Source organism: Capricornis sumatraensis, chromosome 14 (genome assembly GCF_032405125.1).
Source record: "Capricornis sumatraensis isolate serow.1 chromosome 14, serow.2, whole genome shotgun sequence".
In the NCBI taxonomy this organism is placed as follows: Eukaryota; Metazoa; Chordata; class Mammalia; order Artiodactyla; family Bovidae; genus Capricornis; species Capricornis sumatraensis.
Window position 1 is genome coordinate 30,214,805 of NC_091082.1, and position 23,346 is coordinate 30,238,150.

A 23,346-nucleotide genomic window follows, 5' to 3' on the forward strand; every position below is an offset into this window, starting at 1 on the left:
TGTGCTTTTATAATAATTTTTAAATATACTTTGGCTTACCAACCTATTTTTGTTCACATTTTGTCTTTGTATGACTTCTTTAAGATCTTTACCACTTTAGATTTAAATATCAAATTTAATTATCTTAGCTACATTATTTTCTTAATGAAACATTAGTTTCATTTTTGCTCAATTTATGAATTTTGAAGCTTTTTTCCTAATCATTGGTATGCAGCTTAGGTTATCTAGAATGCCATTGTCCAATAGCATAGCCCCTAGCCACATGTGAGTATTTAAACTCCAAATCTAACTAGGTAAAATTAAATTAACATTTAGTTCCTCAGTCACACTAGTCACATTCAATATTTTGCTTAGGTGCATTTGGCAAAAGTATTATTTACGCTCTTGAATTTCTCCAAAAATAAAAACTGTGTTCCTACAGGCTTACTTTCTATAACATGTGGATTTCTTTTAAATCATGAGATGTCTTTTAATTCTCAGTCAAGCTAGGGAATATCACACTACATCTCTAAGTCAGGCCACTCTCTCTGCTGTGTCATGTCCTGTCCCCATCTCCGCATTTTGTGATGTGTCTCTTTTCTCCTCGAAAAGAAGGATCCATGTGTTTTAATTTGTATATCTCCAGTGACTAGTGTCACTCCAGTGACAGTGATTGGCTCATAAAAGACAATATAATTTTGTTAAGTGAATAAATTTTTTCCAAGCTTTTTTAAAAGTACGTATATGTTTTAATTGTACCATCACAAGTTAGTTTCCAAAATAAAATGATAATACAAAGATATTTTAACTAGCTCACCAAATTTTTGATCATCCTTCCTAATTCAAAGATCACTAAGCATATATGAAAAACTCTAGCTTATAGTTTGGCAACTAAGACAAAAAGGTGCATGTTATTAATTGTAGTGTGAGTACTCCTATAAGTATAAACAAAATATAAGTAGACATTAGACGTTTAAGTAAATAACACTTGTATTAAGTCTCATATATTTTGAATTACGATAAATATTTTTACTTGATGACCAAGATTTATTTCTTTGTGCAATTCTAGTTCCTTTTATAACAAATTATCTTACTAGTGATGATGTAGATGGAATAGTGTTATTTACTCATGGCAGGTCTTTTTCCGTAAGATCTAAAGTAGACTAAATTTTTCTTTTGCATTGTATCCCTTTTAGGTCTCCAGATATTTATGGAAGATTGGCATAGCTATATCTTGTTCCAAATTACCGTTATTCTGATTTTACTGACAAGTGAATTTTTGCTTCTTTTAGGAGGATTTTCTATGGGAGGGTGCATGGCAATGCATTTAGCATATAGAAATCATCAAGATGTGGCGGGAGTATTTGCTCTTTCTAGTTTTCTGAATAAAACATCTGCTGTTTACCAGGTAAGTTTCAGATTTTAAAGGCAAAACAGAAGAAAAAAAATGAGACATTCACACACTGAAACTAAAACAACATTGATAATTACACAGTAACGGTTGCTTCACAGAGCATTCCTGGGAATTCATGGGCGAATTAGCTGTATTGATTAATTCCAGCTGGTCATTCTTGTGTAAGAAATGCCTTGTACAAAGAATATTGTTAATCAAAGTCTCAAAGGGGAAAGGATAAAAAGTATGTATATAATACATATGCATCCTGTATACATATTAAAAACATAGATGATTTTAGCTAGGTTTGCTAATTATGACTTAATCAAACCAAAGAATAAGTTACATGGCTGACACCTATTTTGCAGCATTATTCCCAATTAATTTGTGAATGGAAGGTAATAGTGATAAGCCTCATTACCAGGAGTAGAACCAGCAGGTACAGAAACGAGAACAAGAATGCCATTTTTCCCTTGTGTTCCTCCCTCTCTCCACTCTTATGTGAAAAGGGTTGTCTTGCCAAGACACAAGGTTTCTTCAGGAAATGCTTTGACTGTTTTTGAAACAGCCCTCTTTGGCGTAAATGCAGGTCCCACACAACTGCAGTTCCTGTAGTGCTACCAACCAGCCAAGATCCTGAGCTTAGCCCATCAGTATATACCTCGGACATCACCGCCACTACTGCTTTTTTCCCCTTTAAATATTGAAGCTTTGGTTAAATTGAAATTTTTCTGCCCTCCCTGACTTCCAAGAATATATACTGTTCTTCAATGAATTTCTTAAACTTCTCCATGTTTATATCCTCTTCTCTAGGCTCTTCAGAAAAGTGACGGTGTTCTTCCTGAATTATTTCAGTGTCATGGTACTGCAGATGAGTTAGTTCTGCATTCTTGGGGTGAAGAGACAAATTCAATGTTAAAATCTCTAGGAGTGAGCACAAAGTTTCATAGCTTCCCAGGTGTTTACCATGAGTTAAGCAAAGAGGAGCTAGAGAAACTAAAGTCATGGATTCTTACAAAGCTACCGGACTAAATCAAGATTGATGTGTTAATATACAAGTAATGTCTTTATGAAAAGTGTTTTTTACTGTCTAGTTCTGATTTGATGAATAATTATTAAAATATTAAGAAATATCAACAGTTTACTTACTTGTTTTTGACATACTGAGCACCATAGATAGGAGTGCGATCTTATTAATGGTCAACATTAATTTAGGCAAACATCTGTGTATTATTTGTCAAATTCTTTGTAAATATTTGGAGGCCTTGTAAGTAATTGAATATTGAAATTTTACAATAATTAAACTAGCTTAACAGTAATGCGAAATCATGAAAAGATTTTAGCATGGTATTATTTTCATCATTTTCTTTAAATTGCCTTTTTAAAAATATATTTATGTATGTATTCACATTAATTTTATTTTTGAAAGAATTACAGTGTGTGTGCTCAGTCGATCAGTTGTGTCCAGCTCTTTGTCATGCTTATGGGATTCTCCAGGCAAGAATACTGAAGCGAGTTGCCGTTTCTTCCTCCAGGGGATCTTCCCAACCCAGGGATCGAACCCGTAGCTCCTGCGTTGGCAGGCAGATTTTTTACCAGTGAGCCGACAGGGAAGCCCAAATAACATTGTACCCCATGTTTACAAAGTGGTTTCCCATTATCTCACCTGATCATCGCTAGAACTTGATGAAGTAAACAGAACCAGTTGTTACTGGTACTTGATAATAGTGATAGAAGGACTACAGACTTTCCCAAAGCCTCAAGAGTGAAGACTAAAATCCAGGCTGTCTGGTCTCAGCAGAGCTCCCCTTCTGTGAACCCAGACTGCTGCTCTGCTCCAGGCCTAGGGTTCCAGTCGCTCTCCAGATCCTAGTCAGCACTCAGTATGGCCAGTCCTTTTCAAAGATTTTGTCCATTCTAGTGGGTATATAGTATAACACTTTGTGTTTCTAATTTGCTTTTTCTTAAAGCAATTTTTATATGCTCATTTGCAATCTATGTAAATTGTTTGATGGTATCTTTGTTCAAATCTTTCATGTGAGTTCTATTAGGCTGTTTTTCTTATTGCATTGTAAGAGCTGTTTATATATGCTGGATAAAAATCCTTTGTTAGATAGATGTTTTACCAATATTTTCTTAATTCATGGCTTGCCTTATTTAGAGTGTAATTCAAAGAGCAGAAGTTTTTAATTTGATGAAGTCCAGTTTATTCATTTTTTAAAATTTATACTCTGTGCTTTTGAAGTCATATTTAAGCAATCTTAGGAAAGCTAAGGTCACTAAAATTTTCTCTTATTTTCTTCAACTAAAACACTCCTTTAGTGCTATAAATCTTCCAAGTTTTATATTAGAAGCATCCCACAATTTTTATATTTTGTGTTTTCACTTTCATTCAGGTCAAATCTTTCTAAATTCCCTTTTGATTTCTTCTTTGACCTTTGGGCTGTTTAACATTGTGTTATTTTGTCTCAATGTACTGGGAATTTTCTAAAGATCTTTGCTGTTCATTTCTAATGTATGGTTAAGAAAGTATTCTTTATATGAATTGAAACCTTTTAAATTCATTGTGCCTTTTTTTATAGCCAAGAATATGGTCTGTCTTGGTAAATGTTTTGTGTACCCCTGAAAGCAGTACATGCTGCTCAGGTTAGGTGGCATGTTCTATACATATCAGTCAGGTCAAGTTGGTTGATATTTTTGTTCAAATATACTGTATCCTTACCTATTTTCTGCCTCTTTATTTTATAAATTATTGAGAGAGGAGGATTGAAAGTTCCTACTGTAACTGTGAATTTGTTTCACTTGGCAGTTGCTTCAGGTTTTGCTTTATGTATTTTGAGACTGTTATTAAATGCATAAACATGTAATGTTTCTGTTCCTCTGATGAATTGGCCTCTTTTTCTTTGTGAAATGATAATCTTTATCCTTGGTAGATATTTTTGAGGGGGAGGGGGCTCTGAAATATTTATTGTGTGATATTGTTATAGCCCCTCTAGCTTCCTTTAGACCCTAGCTGATACTGGATTGTGAGGTTGTACACACTGACTAATGGGAACTCAGACTTTTCCCAGCCCTCTCTGAGCCTCAGTGATTGTTCCTTTTAGGTGGCTCTTACTTTTCCTACACATATCTGATGGTGAACACTCTGCTGAAGATTTGAGAGGGCCTTCTGCAGAGCCCTGGCAATCTTGCAACTCTCTAATACTCTGTCCTGTAACTCTAAGCCTCTCGATCTTCTGGACTCCCTCAGCTCCCTCTGAGTCTCCTCTCCACGCTGTGGCCTGAAAAACTCTTCACACAATAAGCTGGGCACTTAATCCTCCCTAAAAGATGACTGTCCTGTAGTACCAGTGCCCAGAATCTGAAAATACAAATGTGGCCCAGCTTCTTAGTTGTTTCAGGTCAAAAACTAAACCTGGTCCCTCTTATTCCATCTTGGCTATCAATTATAAGCAGAAGTCCCTTATTCTCCTTTTATTTGAAACTGTAAACTGTAAATTTGAAGAGGGAGGGATTGAGGAAGAAACGGAAGGAGAGAGAAAGACTGAGACTGAGAAGTCCAAAATTCCCTCAGAGGAGACTCTGCAGTGGTTTAATTATCTTAAGCCTTTAATGAACTTCAGCTTCTTGAAATTTTAAATGCTCTGCCTTGAATATACATGGTGTCACTCATGTTCTCATGTTGAAAGCCCTTATGGCTGCAGTTTGCTCTAAGAGTAACATATGTACATGTCATAGATAAGGGGGTCAGGCTTATGTATGTTGAGTATATACATACCAAATGCAGTATGAAAGAAAGGAATCTAGATTTTTTTTTGGTGAATGTTTATCCTAGAACTTAATTATGTGCATGTATACTTAGTGGCTTCAGTTGTGTTGACTCTTTGCAACCCTGTGAACTATATAGCCCACCAGGTTCTTCTGTCCAAGGGATTCTTCAGGCAAGAATACTGGAGTGGGTTGCTGTGCCCTCCTCCAGAGGATCTTCCTGACTCAGGTACTGAACCCACGTATCTTTACATCTCCTGCATTGGCAGGCGGATTCTTTACCTCTAGCACCACCTGGGAAGCCCTTAATAATTATGTATTGTGGAATAAATCTCAGCCTCTGCCACAGTATACTCCTTTGTAAAAGTGTTTGAGGATCAAGTTTTACAGCATATGTAAAAACCTTTAAAATAAAGTTACAGAAAGAAGGTATTGCTGGACTTGTTTTACCAGAGGTAGAGGGATATGTGCGTGTAATGGTTATAAATCTGTCTTCACAGTTTGATCTACACGTAGAAGATATATCTAAATATTTTATATAGATAATCTTCCATCCAGTTCTAGTCCCCTACCCATTAGGCTGATAGGATATTCAGCCTTAGTTACCTTTTACTGTTTTACCTCATTCCAAATTATGCCAGTCTGGGGCCCCTTTGCACAGAGCAGTATCTTCAGGGGAGTCCCTCCAATATCCAGTGCTCACTCACCTTGAGATAACTATTACCCATATGGTGGTCTCTTAAAGCCAAGTGGTCTCTTAAAACCACTCTGCCATTTTCTTCGTGCTCTGTTGCTTCACCCACATGAACATTTCCTAAGGCACGAGAGTTGAAATAGTCTTGATACTTTCTTACCTGGGAGAGGAAGGATGGCAACAAGAGGAAAGCATAAGTCAGTATCACAGTAAATTATATGGGTTTATCTGTTGGAGAGATTGGAATTTTGCAAAAGAGGAGAGAGAAAGCTAGTATATAAGTGAAGGAAGACATTCACCTTTTACTCTATACTTCTAATGTTTGAATTTTTATAATGGGCTTTATTGGTTTTGTACCCTTAAAGTGAAGTGAAATGTTTATTAATGGCATTTTTCCTCAACTAAAGACTGAACAGGAAGGCTCGCCATCAGTGGTTAGAAAATTAAATATTTTCTTTATAGGAAGTTGATTACTTCAGTTAAAATATGGCAAAATGTACTAAGAACAAAATGAAGCATGAAGCATACCAGCAATTTGGCTGTTGACAATTTATGGTACTTTGATATGTAAAATAAAATATCCAGATATCAGGCAGAATATGCGTAAACCATAAGTCTTTATCATATAAAAGGAATTTCTTGATGCACAATAAGAGAACAGAATTACCATAGCCATCCAAACATTTCAAGAAAACTCAGTTTATATAATACACAAAGATAGCTGCTTCACAAAACTTTGTATATAATTTTAACACGAGAAAAGCTAGAATTCTATTTACAGAGAACAAATGTACTGTAATATATATTTTGATTCTACTTTATAATTTACCCTTAAGAAATAGTTTTTGTGGGTATACACAGGTATAGTCTTCTGAAGGGAGATGTAGCCTCAGCATATTCCTACACTGAGGATAAGATGCACACCTCCACATGTGTTATCTGTGTCATATTTGTTAAATTCTGCCACTTAGCTGCAGCCAGATCAGCTCAGTGAGTTTCATACAGCATTGCATTCAGACTACTGTAAACAGGATTCCAAATACCAGAATGAAGTCAACCTGCAGCGCTGCTTTCTGCTGTGGATCCCAGGGCTGTGGTCCAGTCCAGCCAGACAAATCATGTGACCTAGAAAGGATGTGCCTCAGGAGGCCAGCTGTCCTTATGGCTCTGCATTAACCCTCCTACCCAGACCGAAGCATTCACCCAGGCATTGCAGGAGCAATTGCACAGACTCCACAATCTTGGACAGTGTCCTCCACAACAACCACAGCCATGAATTTAAGTGGACCTGAACACTTCCAGGAAAGAAATAGTATCATTGATCATTTCAGCTCAAGATAGGCACAAATTTCATACCAGTTTTTCAAAGTGGATGGTTTCCATTGTAAGATCACATCCCTTAGGCTGTATGTAAATAACAAATTGGTTATCATCTCTCTAGTAAGCTCACCCAAATAATCAGGGTAGCTTCATCTGGGAGCAATCTCCAAACATCCTAGACCTGCATGAGCTATTTGTGGTATTTCCTAACACACTCGAAAGTCTGTTATGGCAGGTGAAAGTCACTCTGTTTTCCAGTGATACAGGTTAATACCTACATTACAATTATCAGGCCCTTCAAATGGGACCTCCATCAGCCAAGGGCAGAGATAACAGTGTCTCCAGCATGACCTTCTGGCCAGCTGAGAAGCCTGAGTTCTCAGTTCAGTTTAACAATTGAGTTTAGTCCTTGTTTTTGCAGAAAATGCCCCGAGGGAAGTCACCCGGCCTGTGCCCTTTATCCACACCACCAGGTGTGTGGCATTTGTCCATACCACAGAATGAAAAAGGGACAGTTAGGAGAAGGGGTGTAGGAGAGAGAACTCGAAGGGTAGGGTATGCTGACAGGTGTTTTTTGTTAGGGAAGGGTTTCTTCAGGAGCTTGGGGCCATCCTTTGCTGTTTCCACAGACTTAGTAAGGTTAAGAAGTTGTTCAGTCGCTGAGTCATGTCCAGCTCTTTGTGACCCCATGGACTGCAGCATGCCAGGCCCCTCTCTTCTTCACTGTCTCCCAGAGTTTGCTCAGATTCATGACCACTGAGTCAGTGATGCTATCTAACCATCTAATCCTCTGCTGCCCCTTTCTCCTTTTGCCTTCAGTCTTACCCAGTATCAGGGTCTTTTTTAATGAATTGGCTCTTTGCATCAGGTGCCCAAAGTATTGGAGTTTGAACATCAGTCTTCCAGTGAATATTCAGGGTTGATTTCCGTTAGCATTGACTGGCAAAGAAGACTGGTAAGCAAGTCTTGAATCTTCTGTGAGGTTCAAGAAGGTGGCAGGAGGTAGACAGGTGGCAGGCCCAGCAGCCAATTAAATTTAAGATGCTTATAACAGTTTGGGAAACCTCACCACGGTGTTTTTAAGCTTGAGGAAAGCTCCAGGGGTAGTCCTGAAAGACAACAATCAATGTCCCTCTTATCCCCATAAGTTCCTAGAGTTAAACATGCTCTTTCCTGTTGCTTTCTCTCCATTTATTCATAATATATATCCTATTCCAGCAGCTGTAACTTCATCTTTTCTCTAGTCGACCATTACTTGAACCCAGACCTTTCATCCAGGCAGGTTGGGTACAAGCAGGACAAAGGTATTTTTATAAAACCTACGGAGACCCGTCATGCCCCCCACATTGGTTCCCCACTACAGAGGGACTCAGCAGACACTGCTCAGCCAGTTAGTCATATTTATGTAAGATTATGTCATCAAAATAAACCCATATTTGTGAACCAGAGTAATTTGAATTCCCTGTCTACTTTTACATGCTGCCTCCAGAAGGTTTACTGACCAGACTTGCCCGATTGCCAATAGGGAAAAGAGGAAGCATCACACTCAGAGGTCAAGAACTTCAAAATCTCGAAAGAGCTTTGTATGATCCCCCAACATTTCTGGCCCTTCATTCTTTACCCAGGAAACAGCTGAGAGGAGGTGGTCCCTTTTTGAGGACAGCTGTGTTCCTTGACCAGACTGCCTTACCAAGGTGTGTGGAGCAGAAGAAAGTGAAGGAGGCAGAGCCAGACATCTTTTGAGTCAGTTTTTGACAAGAAAGAATCCCTGAATTCTCAACAATACCAAATCCCAGTAAACTGCAGGGAGTGTTCAAAGCCTGCCGAATACCTGACTACCAGCCCATTGTTGAATTGTTTTGCAACAAAAGGCACCCCGTTGCCAGACTGAAAGTCATCCAGAAATATAAGCCAAAATAAAACAGATTAGTTTCATGTCCACTGAAACAGCAACACATAGGCTAAACAAGTATTAATAAGCAGTGAGGCACTACCGATAACCCCAAGAAGAGGTCAAAGGTCAGCTGTAATCAATGTGTCAGGACCAAATTTGGGCAATGCCCCAGCCATGTGGTTGCCTTTGCTGTCAGACAACTAGGTCAGCTTTAGTCAGGACTCAGAAGTTTGGCATGCAAGGGTAGCCTGTGGATCAAAACCATAAGTTCTTTTACTTTGTGTCCAGCATAATGGTTGATGTGTCACCTGTCTAGTCTAATGACGGTTCAAGTAAGCAACGCTGACAGTCTGGCAGGACAGGCTCAACCAGCAGCTTGATTCCAGTCAGTTTCAGCAGCAAATAGGTCCCCTTACATGCATGACTCAGACGGTTCAATCAGCAGGCACTATTTGTTTCCTAGGTTAGCAGTGCCAAAGGGGGTTGTCTTGAATCTTCCAGTCTGTGGTTTTTCCAAGTGACAGTCCAAATAATCAGGCCATGGCCACAACCCAAGAATCAGTAAAAATATAATGAGATTTATCAAGTGTCATACTTACCAGAGCTATAATAATGACCTTGAGTTTCTTGAGCAGAATGACCCTGTCCACTTTGAATTCTGAATAAGCTGGCCCTGAGCCTGACTGTTTGCAGCTGCCCAGTGGACATCACCAGATGTCAGCTTAGCCAAACCATCAGTGAAGCAGGCCCAGACATTATGGGGAACCTCTGTGAATCAAGGGCGCCATTGAGCCAGCAGCTTTGCTACAGGTGGGCAGTGGAATAGCTGCCATTTTTTCATGTAGTGCCAAGATGCTTCTGGGGCCAGGCTGGCTGCATGTTCGAAGGTACCATTTCCATTACTGGATCCTTTTCCCTTTGTTAGTCACCGAGTCTGTCGATCTATCCCAAAATGGAAATACCAGGACAGAGAATCACAGTTCCTCCAGGGGTCAGGCACTCAGTTTCAATAAGAGCTCAATAGTTAGCTGACAGTTGCTTTCAGAAGAGATAAAACTGTTAGTTGTGTTGAGGAGGCAGTGAGTCTAAACCCTAAGGGGCACCTCCAAGTGGAGGCCACCTCCCTTTGCTGGAAGCTCCTGTTAGCAGCATCATCAGTCACAGAGACTTGTAGCTCAAAGGGATCATTGAAGATGTAGGGCCCTAGAAGTATCAGCACTTCCCTACATGCAGCTCTTCCCAAACAGGAAGAATCCCTTTTGGATCTTATCGGCATTTACAATATAAAGCATGTAAAACATAAATATCAGTTACACATTCAGCAGTGGAAGCCAGAAGAATAATACATTGAATCAACACAGAGGACTCCACTCTATGGGTCATATTAACTTTCCTTTGTTACTGTGAACTCTGTCCAAATCCCAGCAGTTGAATTTGGCTATTCACTCACTAGTGGAACCCAGTTGGATGGTAACGTAGTTGCCAGTATCTACTAGAGCCACAAAAGTTTGAATCACTTCTCTTCCCGACACTCCCTAACCTATTTGATAGATTGTGACTTCTCATCCCTTTTGGGAACACAGCAATGTTATCTAGCCCCTAACCGTCTTGCTCCTTAAACCAGCTGAGTGAAAAGAGACAGGAGGGTCACAGTGGCATGATGAGGGAGAATGACTCCACGCAGTAGCAGTCCAAGAAGTCACGTTTCAGTTTTGGGAGGGTGCAATAATTTATTTAGATTTTTGGAGTCAATTTCTCAGTCTTTAGGGGATCAACCTCATCAGCACTGTCAACCAAGTGTAAGACAATAGAAGCTTGAATAGCAGTCAGTGGCCTGTCTGTGGTTTCCCATGGGAAGTTGTCTCAGAGAAATTTTCCCAGAGGGCCAAAGCTCCCTGAAAGCAGGCAGGGCCCACTGCAAAAAAGTAAAACAAAGCTCCAAGGCCTTTTACTTCTTTCTTCAAATAGATGTAAGTTTGGCCTAAGAGACGGCAAGAGGGTCTGAGCCATAAGCCAGCCCAGCTGTTCTGTTCCTCCCTAGAGAGCATCTGTACAGGATCCTCCCCATCTACCAGATGAACCAGAGAACATTCCAAAGACTTGCCTGAAATTTCCTCAAAGGAACTGTGAATTTCACTCCTTTCCTATTCAAGGCAGGTACTTGTCTCTGTAACTGTTGTCTGCAAGAGAAAAGATCCTTCTGCTCGTCCAGAATGAATGTTAGTATCAGTTATTCTAAAGGGGTGGGCCCACGACTGAGATTGACCAACGTCCTTCTACTGGAGGAGAATTAGTGATGAACAGGGTACCAATTGGATAGTTGTCTGGATCCCATTCGTTAGCCCACAGCGGCCTCCCTGATTGAACACAAGTGTGTATGCCCGATGCACAGTGAGGCCAAACTAAACAAAAACTCAGAGTCTGGAGCAGAGAAAGGTTTATTGCAGAGCCATGCAAGGAGACAGGTGGCTCGTCGCCAAAGAACTCCGAACTCCTTGAAGGGTTTCAGCAAAACACTTTTAAAGGCAAGGTGAGAGAGGGGTGTTGTTAGTTGTGGCAAACTTCTTGGTGTAGGAATCCTCTGTTCTTGCAGCTGCCCATGTAGGTCAGGTCAATATGTTCCTATAAATCTCCAACAAGACAACTGTTTTTCTCTGCTCTGCAACTTTTTTATCTCTATGTAAACGGAGGTCAGAGCCCTGAGAGAATAGACTATCCTCTATAGTTCAGGGTATAGGCAACAGTGGTACAGAGCCAGCATGACTCAGCACAGGAAGAAGACTAGATCTAATATGGAGTCAGATTTGTTCCTCTCTATTACATAATTTCTCCTTGTGAAGAGCAACTAAACTGGAAGATCATTTGACCATACAATTTGTTCAGTGTGTTTGCTGCCATTTCCCTTGGACTTCCCTCAAGTTCTGCTCACCACTCTGCAAAGCTTTGTTCTTTCCTTTCTAGAAAATGAGTGTGAAATTTAATTTGAAATGTTGGGTGGATATTTTACTAAAATGTAAAATATTATTTTACAATGCACTGTCTTTGTACTTATATACATTACCTTTGTGATATTATTTCGACCTTTTGGTCCTGGATTGGTTGCAAAAGCCATATGTGATTTTTATATTGGGAATAGAATTAATGGGTCTATGATGAATAGTGGACATCCTGTTTTGAAGAAATCATATTTTGGGCAAAATGCCCATAAGAGACATGTTTTTGCCAATAGTTTAGTTCAGAGCCTCTGGGATCTTTCTTTCCTTTTTTTTTTTTTAAGAAGTGATGAGAAAGTTTGACGCTTTTTTATTCTATTTTGAATTCACTTTAGAGCTGATTTCAAAACAGCTTGTTATTTCAGTTTTTGTTATTATAAAAAACTCATGCTTATTTGTTTGTTTTATTTTGGCATTTCACTACCTACTCTTAAGGCCATAGAATTATTTTTACTAAAAATTCACTCTGTTTTCATTTTCTGTTTCTTTCTTCCCACCTCAAATTTTTTCTAGTCAGTTGATGGTTTGTCCAATAGAAATTATAGAAACATTTGACATATTAGTTACTTGACATATTAATTTTGGCCACTTCTGGTATGCTTTCTTTTGCCAATGAAATTATTTAAAAATTGGGTGGGGGTGTTTCTGAGCAACGGAAGTCTTTCCCTTGGGCATTAAGTATTAAGCTATTTTATCTATCATATAGCAAGAAAAAAGTTTTAAAACCTAAGTTCACGGCATGCAATTGGCAGAAGCAAATAGATGGTTCTCTTTAAAAATTTCACTTCAACAGCAGTAAATCTCTAGTTAAATTTCAAACCAGAATGTTTAAATGGCAAATGAAAAAGTATACTGATTTCAAATAGTAGCTAGAATTCTTTTTTTAAAAAAACATTTCTTAATTATCTTGTGAAACATCAAGTGAGTTTTAAGGCAGCCAGTTAACATTGTCTTACTTCTGCCATAGAATCAAAGAGTTTTTACTGCTGGAGGGAATTCAGAGATGATGGTTTTACACGTACTGAAACTGAGATCCAGACACAGTGATGTATGCATAGTCCTGAATAAGCAGGACCAAAACTTTCATTATGCCACATTATATCCAGAAGGTATAGCTGAATATTCACATTTTAGGCTCAGAGTCATTTCGCTTCCTTTGTAGACATTTCCTATCCAGGCTCCTTTTGGCCCCATTTCTACCATTTTGCCAAATGAATGCAGTGGTCTCTGCCTCAGTGTAGTAGCAGACCCAGCCTCATTTTTTAAGTACTGGCACAGATTTAGGACTTCGTAATGACTTCTATGTTTACATCAGAACCATTTCTATCCGAGTTCTAATTTCTGAATCCCATAACCTACTCCAGTCTTTATCTTATTTGATACCTTTATAGAACGTGACACCTTGATCAACCCCTGATTCTGGTGGCTCAAGTCTTCCAGCCTGAAGACTGTAGCCTCTCTCTGGGTGATCTTCTACTTTCATGGCTTTGAAAAGCTGGCTCCAGAGCTACACCGCTGGTCCCAGGCTCTCACTGTCACTCCACATCTGTGTTTTACACTTCCTGCTGGAGTTTCCCACCTGATTGTCAGACAGCCAACATACATCTTGTATTTTCAAAACACTGCAAAATTTTCACACTTTCCAAATGTGATTTGAATTAAAAAAAAAAAAAATCTCTCCAAGTTTCTGTTACCTCATCTGTAAATGGATTTGTTAGGAGATTATATGTAAAGAGCCCAGCACAGCAAGTGGAGAATTATTACTTTGTTGTCCACTCCAGAACCTACTTCTGTTGTGATCTGCTTTCCATGACCTTCCTTCTGCATAATAATATCTTTGTGTCATACTCTACTCTTTCCCCCTCTCATCTTTTCATCAAGTCAGTTAACAAAGCCTTCTGATGTTATATCAATGAGAGATGTTTCCGTTTTGGCCTCTGAACCAACCTCATCATCATCTCTGCCTTAGTTCTGGTGATCAGTCTGCCTCTGGTCTCTTTTGTCTATTCATTCTCCAGCATGCCATCAGAGTTAATGGCCACCTCTTCTACCTAAACCCTGCTGTTTGGGCAGGCTTCCCACTGTCTTCAAAGAAAAATTAAAGTTTTTTTTTTTATCTAAGCAGTAAATCCCTTTACAACATAGTACCTAGCTACTATTTCAGTGTTATCTCCTGCCCTTCCTTTCTCCCAAGTCACAGTGCATGTGAATACACAGACACAGACACAGACACACACACACACACACATGATTTTCCTTAAACACACCAAACATTTTCACAATTTTCAGTTCAGTTCATTCGCTCAGTCGTGTTTGGCACTTTGTGACCCCATGGACTGCAGCATGCCAAGGCTCCCTGTCTGTCACCGACTCCCGGAGTTTAGTCAAACTCATGTCCATTGAGTCGGCGATGCCATCCAACCATCTTATCTTCTGTCATCCCCTTCCCCTGCTGCCTTCAATCTTTCCCAGCATCAGGGTCTTTTCAAATAAGTCAGTTCTTCACATCAGGTAGCCAAAGTATTGGAGCTTAAGCTTCAGCATCAGTCCTTCCAGTGAATATTCAGGATTGATTTCCTTTAGGATGGACTGGTTGGATCTCCTTACTGTCCAAGGGACTCTCAGGAGTCTTCTCCAACTTCACAGTTCAACTTTACATTTACCTATTACCTTTAGCACATATTTACCTTCAGCATATTCTTACCTCCACTTGGAATACTCTCTCCTCCTTCAACTGACAAACTCTTAACACTTAAGACATAGATTTTGAGTGACCCAATCCTTGCCCAGTTGTCTTTGACAGAAGAGTGTGTTGTGTTCTCCATGTTTCTGTATTTATTTGTTTTATGTTGGTCCCACCAACTGTGAATTTTGAACTCAAAGGCAAGGGGTATTTTTTTTTTTTCCTCTTCAGTACTTCCCTGGTGGCTCAGACAGTAAAGAATCTGCCTACAGTGCAGTAGACCTAAGTTCAATCCCTAGGTCAGGAAGAGCCCTTGGAGAAGGAAATGGCAACCCATTCCAGTATTCTCACCTGGGAAATCCCATGGACAGAGGAGCCTGGTGGGCTGCAGTCTGTGGGGTCACAATGAGTCAGACACAACTGAGTGACTTTCACACCTAGTAAAGTGATTGGCAATAGGAAAAAGAACAGACAACAGCAAAGCAATGAATGGCTGATAACATAATTACCAGTTCCTGCTGGGTTGCCATAGGCCAGTTATTCTTGTAAATTGAGTTATTCTGATGTTTCCTCACAATTACATTTGGGCTAATTACTCTTATGCAGAAATATACAATTGACAATGTTTACTCCTCATTGTATCTTATCAAATGGCTCATGGTTTCAATATAGCCCATATTTAGATATGTCTACATTGATCATTTTATCAACAGAGTGACTTAAGTATTATTCACTATAAGGTTACTTCTGTACATTTTACAATTAATAAGTATTTTGTGGAAGAAGTAATATGAAACCATGGCAGTGTATTATTCTTCATCAAAGTTTTAATTTGTTTATTTGCTTATATCAAAATCAACTCATGGCTTCCTATATTATTCAGTGGGTTGTAATATGATGCTGTCATTTCCTTCGGATACTGAAAATTTTCCCAGAATTGGCCAGTGAATGCCTTTTTGAGTTGGATTCAATGTTCTTTTCACAAGTTCCTTTCCTTCTTTGAACATTGTGTTATTTTACAGTTCACAAAAGATGTATCAGGCACATCCTGTATTTTTCTTGCCCAAGCCACCAAATCAATTATTTCTCCAAGGACTCCTGGTTCTAATTTAGTGTAACATAAAATTCAGAAACCATCTGGACACTGAGGAGACTCATTCTTTAGGATATTTGTTTCCAGGACCTAGTGAAAAGAACTGTGGATGAATTTATGTATATACATACACACATTAATGACTGTATTTAAGTATGTGTATATATACTTATGTATATTCTATATTATCTATATATACATATAAGTATTATACAATATATTAATACATACATTTGCATATATTTACATTATATAAATACATATATGCATATATGGGATGAGTTCATACATGTACCTCTAATTCCAATAAAAGTGATTATTCTACTCCTGAGTTGTATTAGAGCCAAATTTTACCATCTCCCAACTGTGAATTTTACTGAAGTTTTGCAAGCTGATAGTTTGACATTGGTCATGGTTGGAGTCTTTACACCATGGAAGCTGTCAAACACTCCCCTCTATGTGTCTGATTTATAATTTGCTTCTGAACACCAGACCAAAATTTCCTTGCCGGATATCTATCAGTTCATTGACTTCCTCTTGTGAGCATCAACTCCAGGTTTAGAAGTCTAATCATCCTTTCCCCCCAATTCTGCTGCTACTCCTGATGTTCACCTTATAGCTAAGAAGGCAGCTTTCTCCCAGCCCCATAAACAAGAAACAATAGATCATTTTCATTCACTTCTTAATCTAAACCTTCTTAAATCTAGTCCTCAAATTCTGTTGAGTCCATCTCTGAAACATTTCTTCTATGTCCCTCTTTATTAGCCGCTGTCATCATAAGCACAGCATTATTTTGGGTCTTTGCTTTTTTCTTGCATGGTCAACTGAATTCATAAACTTGTTACCTTGAATGAGAGATAATGTATGATAATGGAATACCCTCTGACTTTTTTCTGAAATGTGTTAAAGTTTAGAATTATCAGTACAGAGTGACTTTAGCTGCAGAAATCCTGATCACCTGTGACTTTTAAAACAGTTAGTTATAAATCTCACCAAGAAAAGTTGGAAAAGTGCTCGCTGGTTTGGTATAGCTGTCCAATGCTGTCATTAAGGATCTAGCCTTCTCTATTTGTTCACTCTGTCATTCCGCTAGGAATGTTGGCCTTTTTCCTGACACTTGTCACCCTATAGTCACAAAATGACTGCCAGAGAACAAGATAGTTCATCCTCACACCACAGCAATATGTGCAAGAAGAAAGAGAAGGCACAGCACAAGAAAGACTTCATCACTTGTCTTTTTACAATCAATGTAATCTCTCCCAGAAGTCTCCCAACAGTCTCCTCCTTCCATAGGAGTTTTCAGAACTATGCTACGTGGCCCCAGCTCCCTTAGAAATAAAGTCATACTTAGTCAAAGTTCTCTGACTTTGTTAACAATATATATACTTTTAATTTGAAGTTTACAGCAACTCTTTCTGTTGGGTAAATATGTAGAGAAAACGACATCTGTTTTTTCTAAACTTGTTGACAGCCTTATCAGTTCAGTTCAGTTCAGTTCAGTTCAGTCACTCAGTCGTGTCTGACTCTTTGCGACCCCATGAATCGCAGCACACCAAGCCTCCCTGTCCATCACCAACCCCCAGAGTTCACTCAGACTCATGTCCATCGAGTCAGTGATGCCATCCAGCCATCTCATCCTCTGTTATCCCCTTCTCCTCCTGCCCCCAATCCCTCCCAGCATCAAAGTCTTTTCCAGTGAGTCAACTCTTCACATGAGGTGGCCAAAGTACTGGAGTTTCAGCTTTAGCATCATTCCTTCCAAAGAAATCCCAGGGTTGATCTCCTTCAGAATGGACTGGTTGGATCTCCTTGCAGTCCAAGGGACTCTCAAGAGTCTTCTCCAACACCACAGTTCAAAAGCATCAATTCTTCAGCGCTCAGCCTTCTTCACAGTCCAGCTCTCACATCCATACATGACTACTGGGAAAACCATAGCCTTGACTAGGCAGACCTTAGTCGGCAAAGTAATGTCTCTGCTTTTGAATATGCTATCTAGGTTGGTCATAACTTTTCTTCCAAGGAGTAAGCATCTTTTAATTTCATGGCTGAAGTCACCATCTGCAGTGATTTTGGAGCCCCAAAAAATGAAGTCTGACACTGTTTCCACTGTTTCTCCATCTATTGCAGGGGTCCAATTCCACCAAGATGACAGAATACGTGTTTATTAGTTCAAAGAGCATTCATTGTATATTATTGTAAATGCTAGGATATGGTGGTTAACATTGCAGACAAAAATTCCTGCCCTGAAGGAGCTTGCATTCTAGTGACCAATCTGTGCTTCATTAGAGGAAATCTGAACCCAGATGATAGTAGATCAGAAGATTTCTCAGAATTTCCTTTTCTTACTTCCTATCACTCAACTTTACTCTTTCAAAACCAGAAGTCAGCTCTGACCTAAATTTGTATATTTGACTCTGACCGAAATTGTTTTTCCTGGCTAATATTTCTTAGTTTGTGAAGTGAATTTGGGCTTCTTCCTACTTTTAAGTACTAACATTTGCAGTGCTATTTTTGCATCTTTTTCTTCCTTTTGGTCATTTAGGTTGTTGAGAATTGTGTAGTCTTGCAGTTTGAACAGCCACCCTTCCTTAAATTTAGTATGTCCCACTGGGGACGAAACTTATACTTTAAATGGAAACTTTGGCTGTACGATATGGCTTTGGAAAATTGCCACAGGAATGTTTTTTGATTGTATAGGACTTGGCAATGAAAATAATTGGTTAAAGAAGTACATTAAAAAATAATCCTTGGATTTTGACACCTTGGAGAAGAAAAGAGGGAATGTTATTATATCACTCTTTCTCTATGATATGCTTTTCTTACAAAGGAACAGTGTATATTTAACTAAATAATAACTTACTGCTTGATGTCTATTTTAAGAGGACATTTTATCAGTTTAGATGCTTTGAAACAGCATGTAATAGAAAATACTGACTCTGTCTTCGTCCACTTGGGCTGTTATAACAACACCACAGGCTGGGTGGCTTATAAAGAACAGAAATTTATTTTTCATAGTTCTAAAGCCTAGAAGTCCAAGATCAAGGGGCCAGCCTTTTGGTGGAGGTCCTCTTCTGCGTTGTGATGACTTTTCAGTATGTCCTCACATGACAGAAAGGTCAAGGGAGCTCTCTAGGGCCTTTTATAAGGTCATCATTCCCATTCATGAAGGTTCCTCCCTCATGAACTAATCACATAGGGCATTAGGAGTTTGTTTGTGGCTGGGGGTGGGGTTAATGCAAACATTTAGCCTGATGTATATAGACTTTTTTAAGAAGATGTTTTAAAATTTTCTTTCAGTGGCTGTGTAGAGTCTTAGTTGCAGCACATGGGATCTTTGCTGCATCATGCTAAGTCTCCTTAAGGCCCAAGAACCCTAAAGTTATGGTGCTCTGACTTAGTTGCCCTGCAGCATGTGGGATCTTAGTTCCCCATCCAGGGATTGAACACAAGTCCCCTGCATTGCAAGGTGGATTCTTAACCACTGGACCTCCAGGGAAGCCCCCATACATGTAGACTTATAAACTGAGTAAATAAATACACGTGTGATCTCACATAATAAGAAGTCCAGAGGTTGCACTGGCTCCTCCACCACACAGCTAAGCTGTTAGGGACTCAGGCTCATTCCAACCCATGGCCCTACCACCCTAAAAGGGCTGACTGTGCCCTCAGGCCAACTCCACTCTGACTGAGTGTCGGCCTCAGAAGTGCCAGGCATTCCATTCAGACACAACGTCATCAAGTGGAAGAAGAAAAACTATCTTTTTTTCTTGAGTGCGAAACCTTCCTAAAGGTCCTCCCCTCCCCCCACGCCGGAAGGCTCTCTTTCATGTGTTACTGACTAGATCTGGGTCACGTGCCCATTTCTAAACCAGTTGCTGGCAAGAGAAGAGAAGTGGGGTTGTCAGGATTTGCTTAAGTCAAGGTCCATTCCGTAGAGCTGCAGATGGGAGCACTTTCTCATGATACGCTGTATGGAAAGCAGATATCTAAACTCAGTTGGATTCTGCTAGGAAATAAGAAGCTGGAAGGAGAGGAAATGGATGCTGAAGAAGCAACCGCTAAATAACTGCCAAGTAGGTTCTTACGGGCTTTCCCGGTGGCTCAGCAGTAAAGAATCCGCCTGCATTGAGGCAGCCACAGGAAACATGGGTTCCGTCCCTGGATCAGGAAGATCCCATGAAGGAGGGCATGGCAATATACTCCAGTATTCTTGCCTATAGAATCTCATGGACAGAGAAGCCTGGTGGGCTACAGTCCATGGGGCTGCAAACAGTTAAACTTGACTGAACGTGCAGCCACAAGTAGATTTTTGCTATTTGCCCAGTTTAGCAGCATCAATACATTGGTCAAAAGAAAATTAGGTTAGATAGGATTTTATTGTCCTGACTAGATGTTTTCAGTAGTGTCTAAAAGCAACATACAAGTGAAACATGTATGAAGTTAATCTCATATCATTAAAAAATCTTAGGTGCCATTATAATTAAAGTTTAGCAGACAACCTCTAATCCCCAAATGTAATACTCTGTCTCCATCTGTGGCTCCTTTCACCTTATTCTATTACATCTGTTGGTTTTAATGCCTGAAGTGTTATCTAAATGTTCAGCTGACATCCACATTTGTCCAGTTTAAATCCCCCCTAATCGGTGCAAAGAAGCTTTCTAGGGTGCTGGTGGGAGGTTGTTTTCACTCAGGCAGCTCTAGAGGAAAAGCTTAATTTGTGGGCAAACTGTGCCAAGGCAAGTCTGTCCAATCTTCATGGCAGAGTCACAGAATCCCACTTGGCCACCCACCCAAACAGATATTATTCTGATTCAGAAGTCACTTTAGAGGTCCTTTAAAAAAAATTTACTTGTCGAAATTTACTTATATAAATCCCTGAAAATAGCTCATAAAACTACTAACAATGACAGCTAACTTGTAGAAAGGCATTTTGAAAGAAATATAATTCTACTTTTAAATTAGTCCCTCTTGCCAGTATATTGAAATGCTTGGAATTTTAAGTAAATCATCCTTAAGTTCCCTTAACAATTTTGTACAGATGGAGGGCCACGTGGGTGAATATCTTGCATGCATGGGGATGAGATCCAGATGACGAGAACGTAGAAAGGGTTGTTTAATACATTTTAGGGGAGAACACTGAAAACATCAAACAGTATGATTATAAGCAATGGAAATAACTGTCCTAATGCTGTCTGAAACAATGCAAGAATATGAAGCTATCAAAACCTGTGGCGTCTTCATTCAGTCTTTCCCTGCTCTAAAAATATTTGTGTTTTCTTTCAAGAAGAGGTTAAGCTTGAATATATAAGTATATTCAGATAAACATGTATGTTAATACACATAAAATTTTATGCAATGTGTTACATATATTACATATGTCATATAAATGTATATATATGTGCTTGTATGTATTCATATGTATGTAGGTTTTTTAGAGGATGTATGGCACTGGTAATTGATGGAAAATGTTCATTAGCAAACTTTATTTTCTTATTTTCTTAACAACACCACCAAAGTGAGAAAATATAAAATTAAAAAGGATCTTCATTTTTAAAACAGATGGGAAAAACACTCTCTGGGGAAGTGCAGCCAGACTGATGTTTTGTCTGCATCAACTTCTCTGCAGACTATCTGGCATTCCTTGACAAGCTTGGCACACTTCCCTTACTTGTTGAACATCAATATCTATGGGCAACTGCATATATATTCTCATAAGGGTAAAGGCTATGTCAAACAATCACCAATAAATATGTGTATGTGATTATTTCTATGTGCTATATACCAGCTGCCTTATTTTCGCTAAATACTAAGCTGTCTCAGAAATACAGATTCTTTTGATGCCCCATGCGTAGAGAATACTTAATATAGACTTTTCATGGCACTGTAGAATTTGTCCATATACATAATTGAAATTCTATATGTCTCTACCACAGTTATTTTCATAAAACTGGCTGTCAGCTTTCAGGAGACAAGTTTTCTCATGAAATTCTAAATCTTCATTTCTTCTGTAATGATACCTTTTTATTCAGAAATGAAACTTTCCCTTTTAGAAATATCACCTAAAATCTGTGTGAGGTTTTTAAGGAAATATTTATTACATTGATTTGGAATAGAGTGGTATTTTTTACTTCAGATGAGTTAGCTCTTCACTAACTTAATAGGAATGCCCGAGCTCAGATAACCTGATTACAGTTCATTTACACATATACACACACTTAAAAAAAAAAAAGTATAGCATAAAGTTGAACTTTTATCTTATGTCATATACAAAAATTAACTCAAAATGGATCAAAGAGCTGAACTATAAAATTCTTAGAAGGAAACATGGAGGAAAGCTTCATGACATTTCATGTGGCAGTGATTTCTTGAATATGACACCAAAGGCAGAGGGGAAAAGTAAATTTAGAAAATTGGACTGTATCAAAATTAAAATCTTCTGTACACTAAAGGACACAATCAACAGACTGAAAATGCAATGTATAGAATGGGAGAAAATATTTGCAAATTTTATATCTGATAAGGGGTTAATATTCAGATTATATATAAAGAGCAACAACTCAACAACAATAATAAAATGATTTAATAGTGGGTAAAGGACTTACTTAAGTAGACATTTCTCCAGGGAAGATACAGAAATATCCAACAAGCATATGAAAGATGCTCAACATTGTCAGTCGTTAGGAAAATGCAAATCAAAACCATAATGAGAGATCACCTCACACCCATTAGAATGGCTGCTGTCACAGACACAAACACAAAAGGGAGGCAAGTATTGGGAAGGATGTGAAGAAACTGGAAGCTGTGTGTTCTCTTGGTGTAAATGTAAAATGGTGCAGCTGCTATGGAAAACAGTATGACAGTTCCTCTGAAAATTAAAAATAGAATTACTTTACGATCCAGCAATTTCCCTTCTGGGTATACAGCCAAAAGAACTAAAAGCAGAGTCTCAAAGAGGTATTTGTGTGTTCATGTGCATAGCAGCATTATTCACAATAGCCAAAAAGGTGAAGCAATCAGTTGTCCACTGATGGATGAATAAAATATGGTATGTATATGTACAATGGAATATTATTCATCATTGGAAAGGAAGGAAATTCTAACATATGCTACAACATGAATGAACCTTGAAGACATTATACTAAGGAAACGTCAGTCACAAAGCAGTAAATACTGTAGGATTCCTCTTCAGTGAAGAACCTAGGGCAGTCAAACTCCTGCTGCTGCTGCTAAGTCACTTCAGTCGTGTCCGACTCTGTGCGACCCCATAGACGGCAGCCCACCGGGCTCCCCTGTCCCTGGGATTCTCCAGGCAAGAACACTGGAATGGGTTGCCATTTCCTTCTCCAATGCATGAAAGTGAAAAGTGAAGGGGAAGTCGCTCAGTCGTGTCCGACTCAAACAGAAAATAGGATGCTGGTTTAACCAAGAATGAGAGAGAGGGGATAGAGGAGTTGTTGTTTAAAGGATATATATTTTCACTTTTGCAAGATGAAGAAATTTTTGGAAATATGTTTCACAAGAATATGAAT

At 38.9% G+C, this 23,346-nt stretch overlaps 1 protein-coding gene across 1 annotated transcript in view; it reads left to right on the top strand.

Annotated features, from left to right (window-relative positions):
- LYPLAL1 (lysophospholipase like 1) overlaps positions 1-2,404 on the top strand; it is a 28,576-nt gene extending 26,172 nt beyond the window's left edge. Inside the window, exons 4-5 of the mRNA XM_068986450.1 lie at positions 1,272-1,387; positions 2,186-2,404. Of these exons, the coding sequence (XP_068842551.1) occupies positions 1,272-1,387; positions 2,186-2,404 (335 nt within the window). The remainder of the gene's footprint in view (positions 1-1,271; positions 1,388-2,185) is intronic.
- The last annotated feature ends 20,942 nt before the right edge of the window (positions 2,405-23,346 follow it).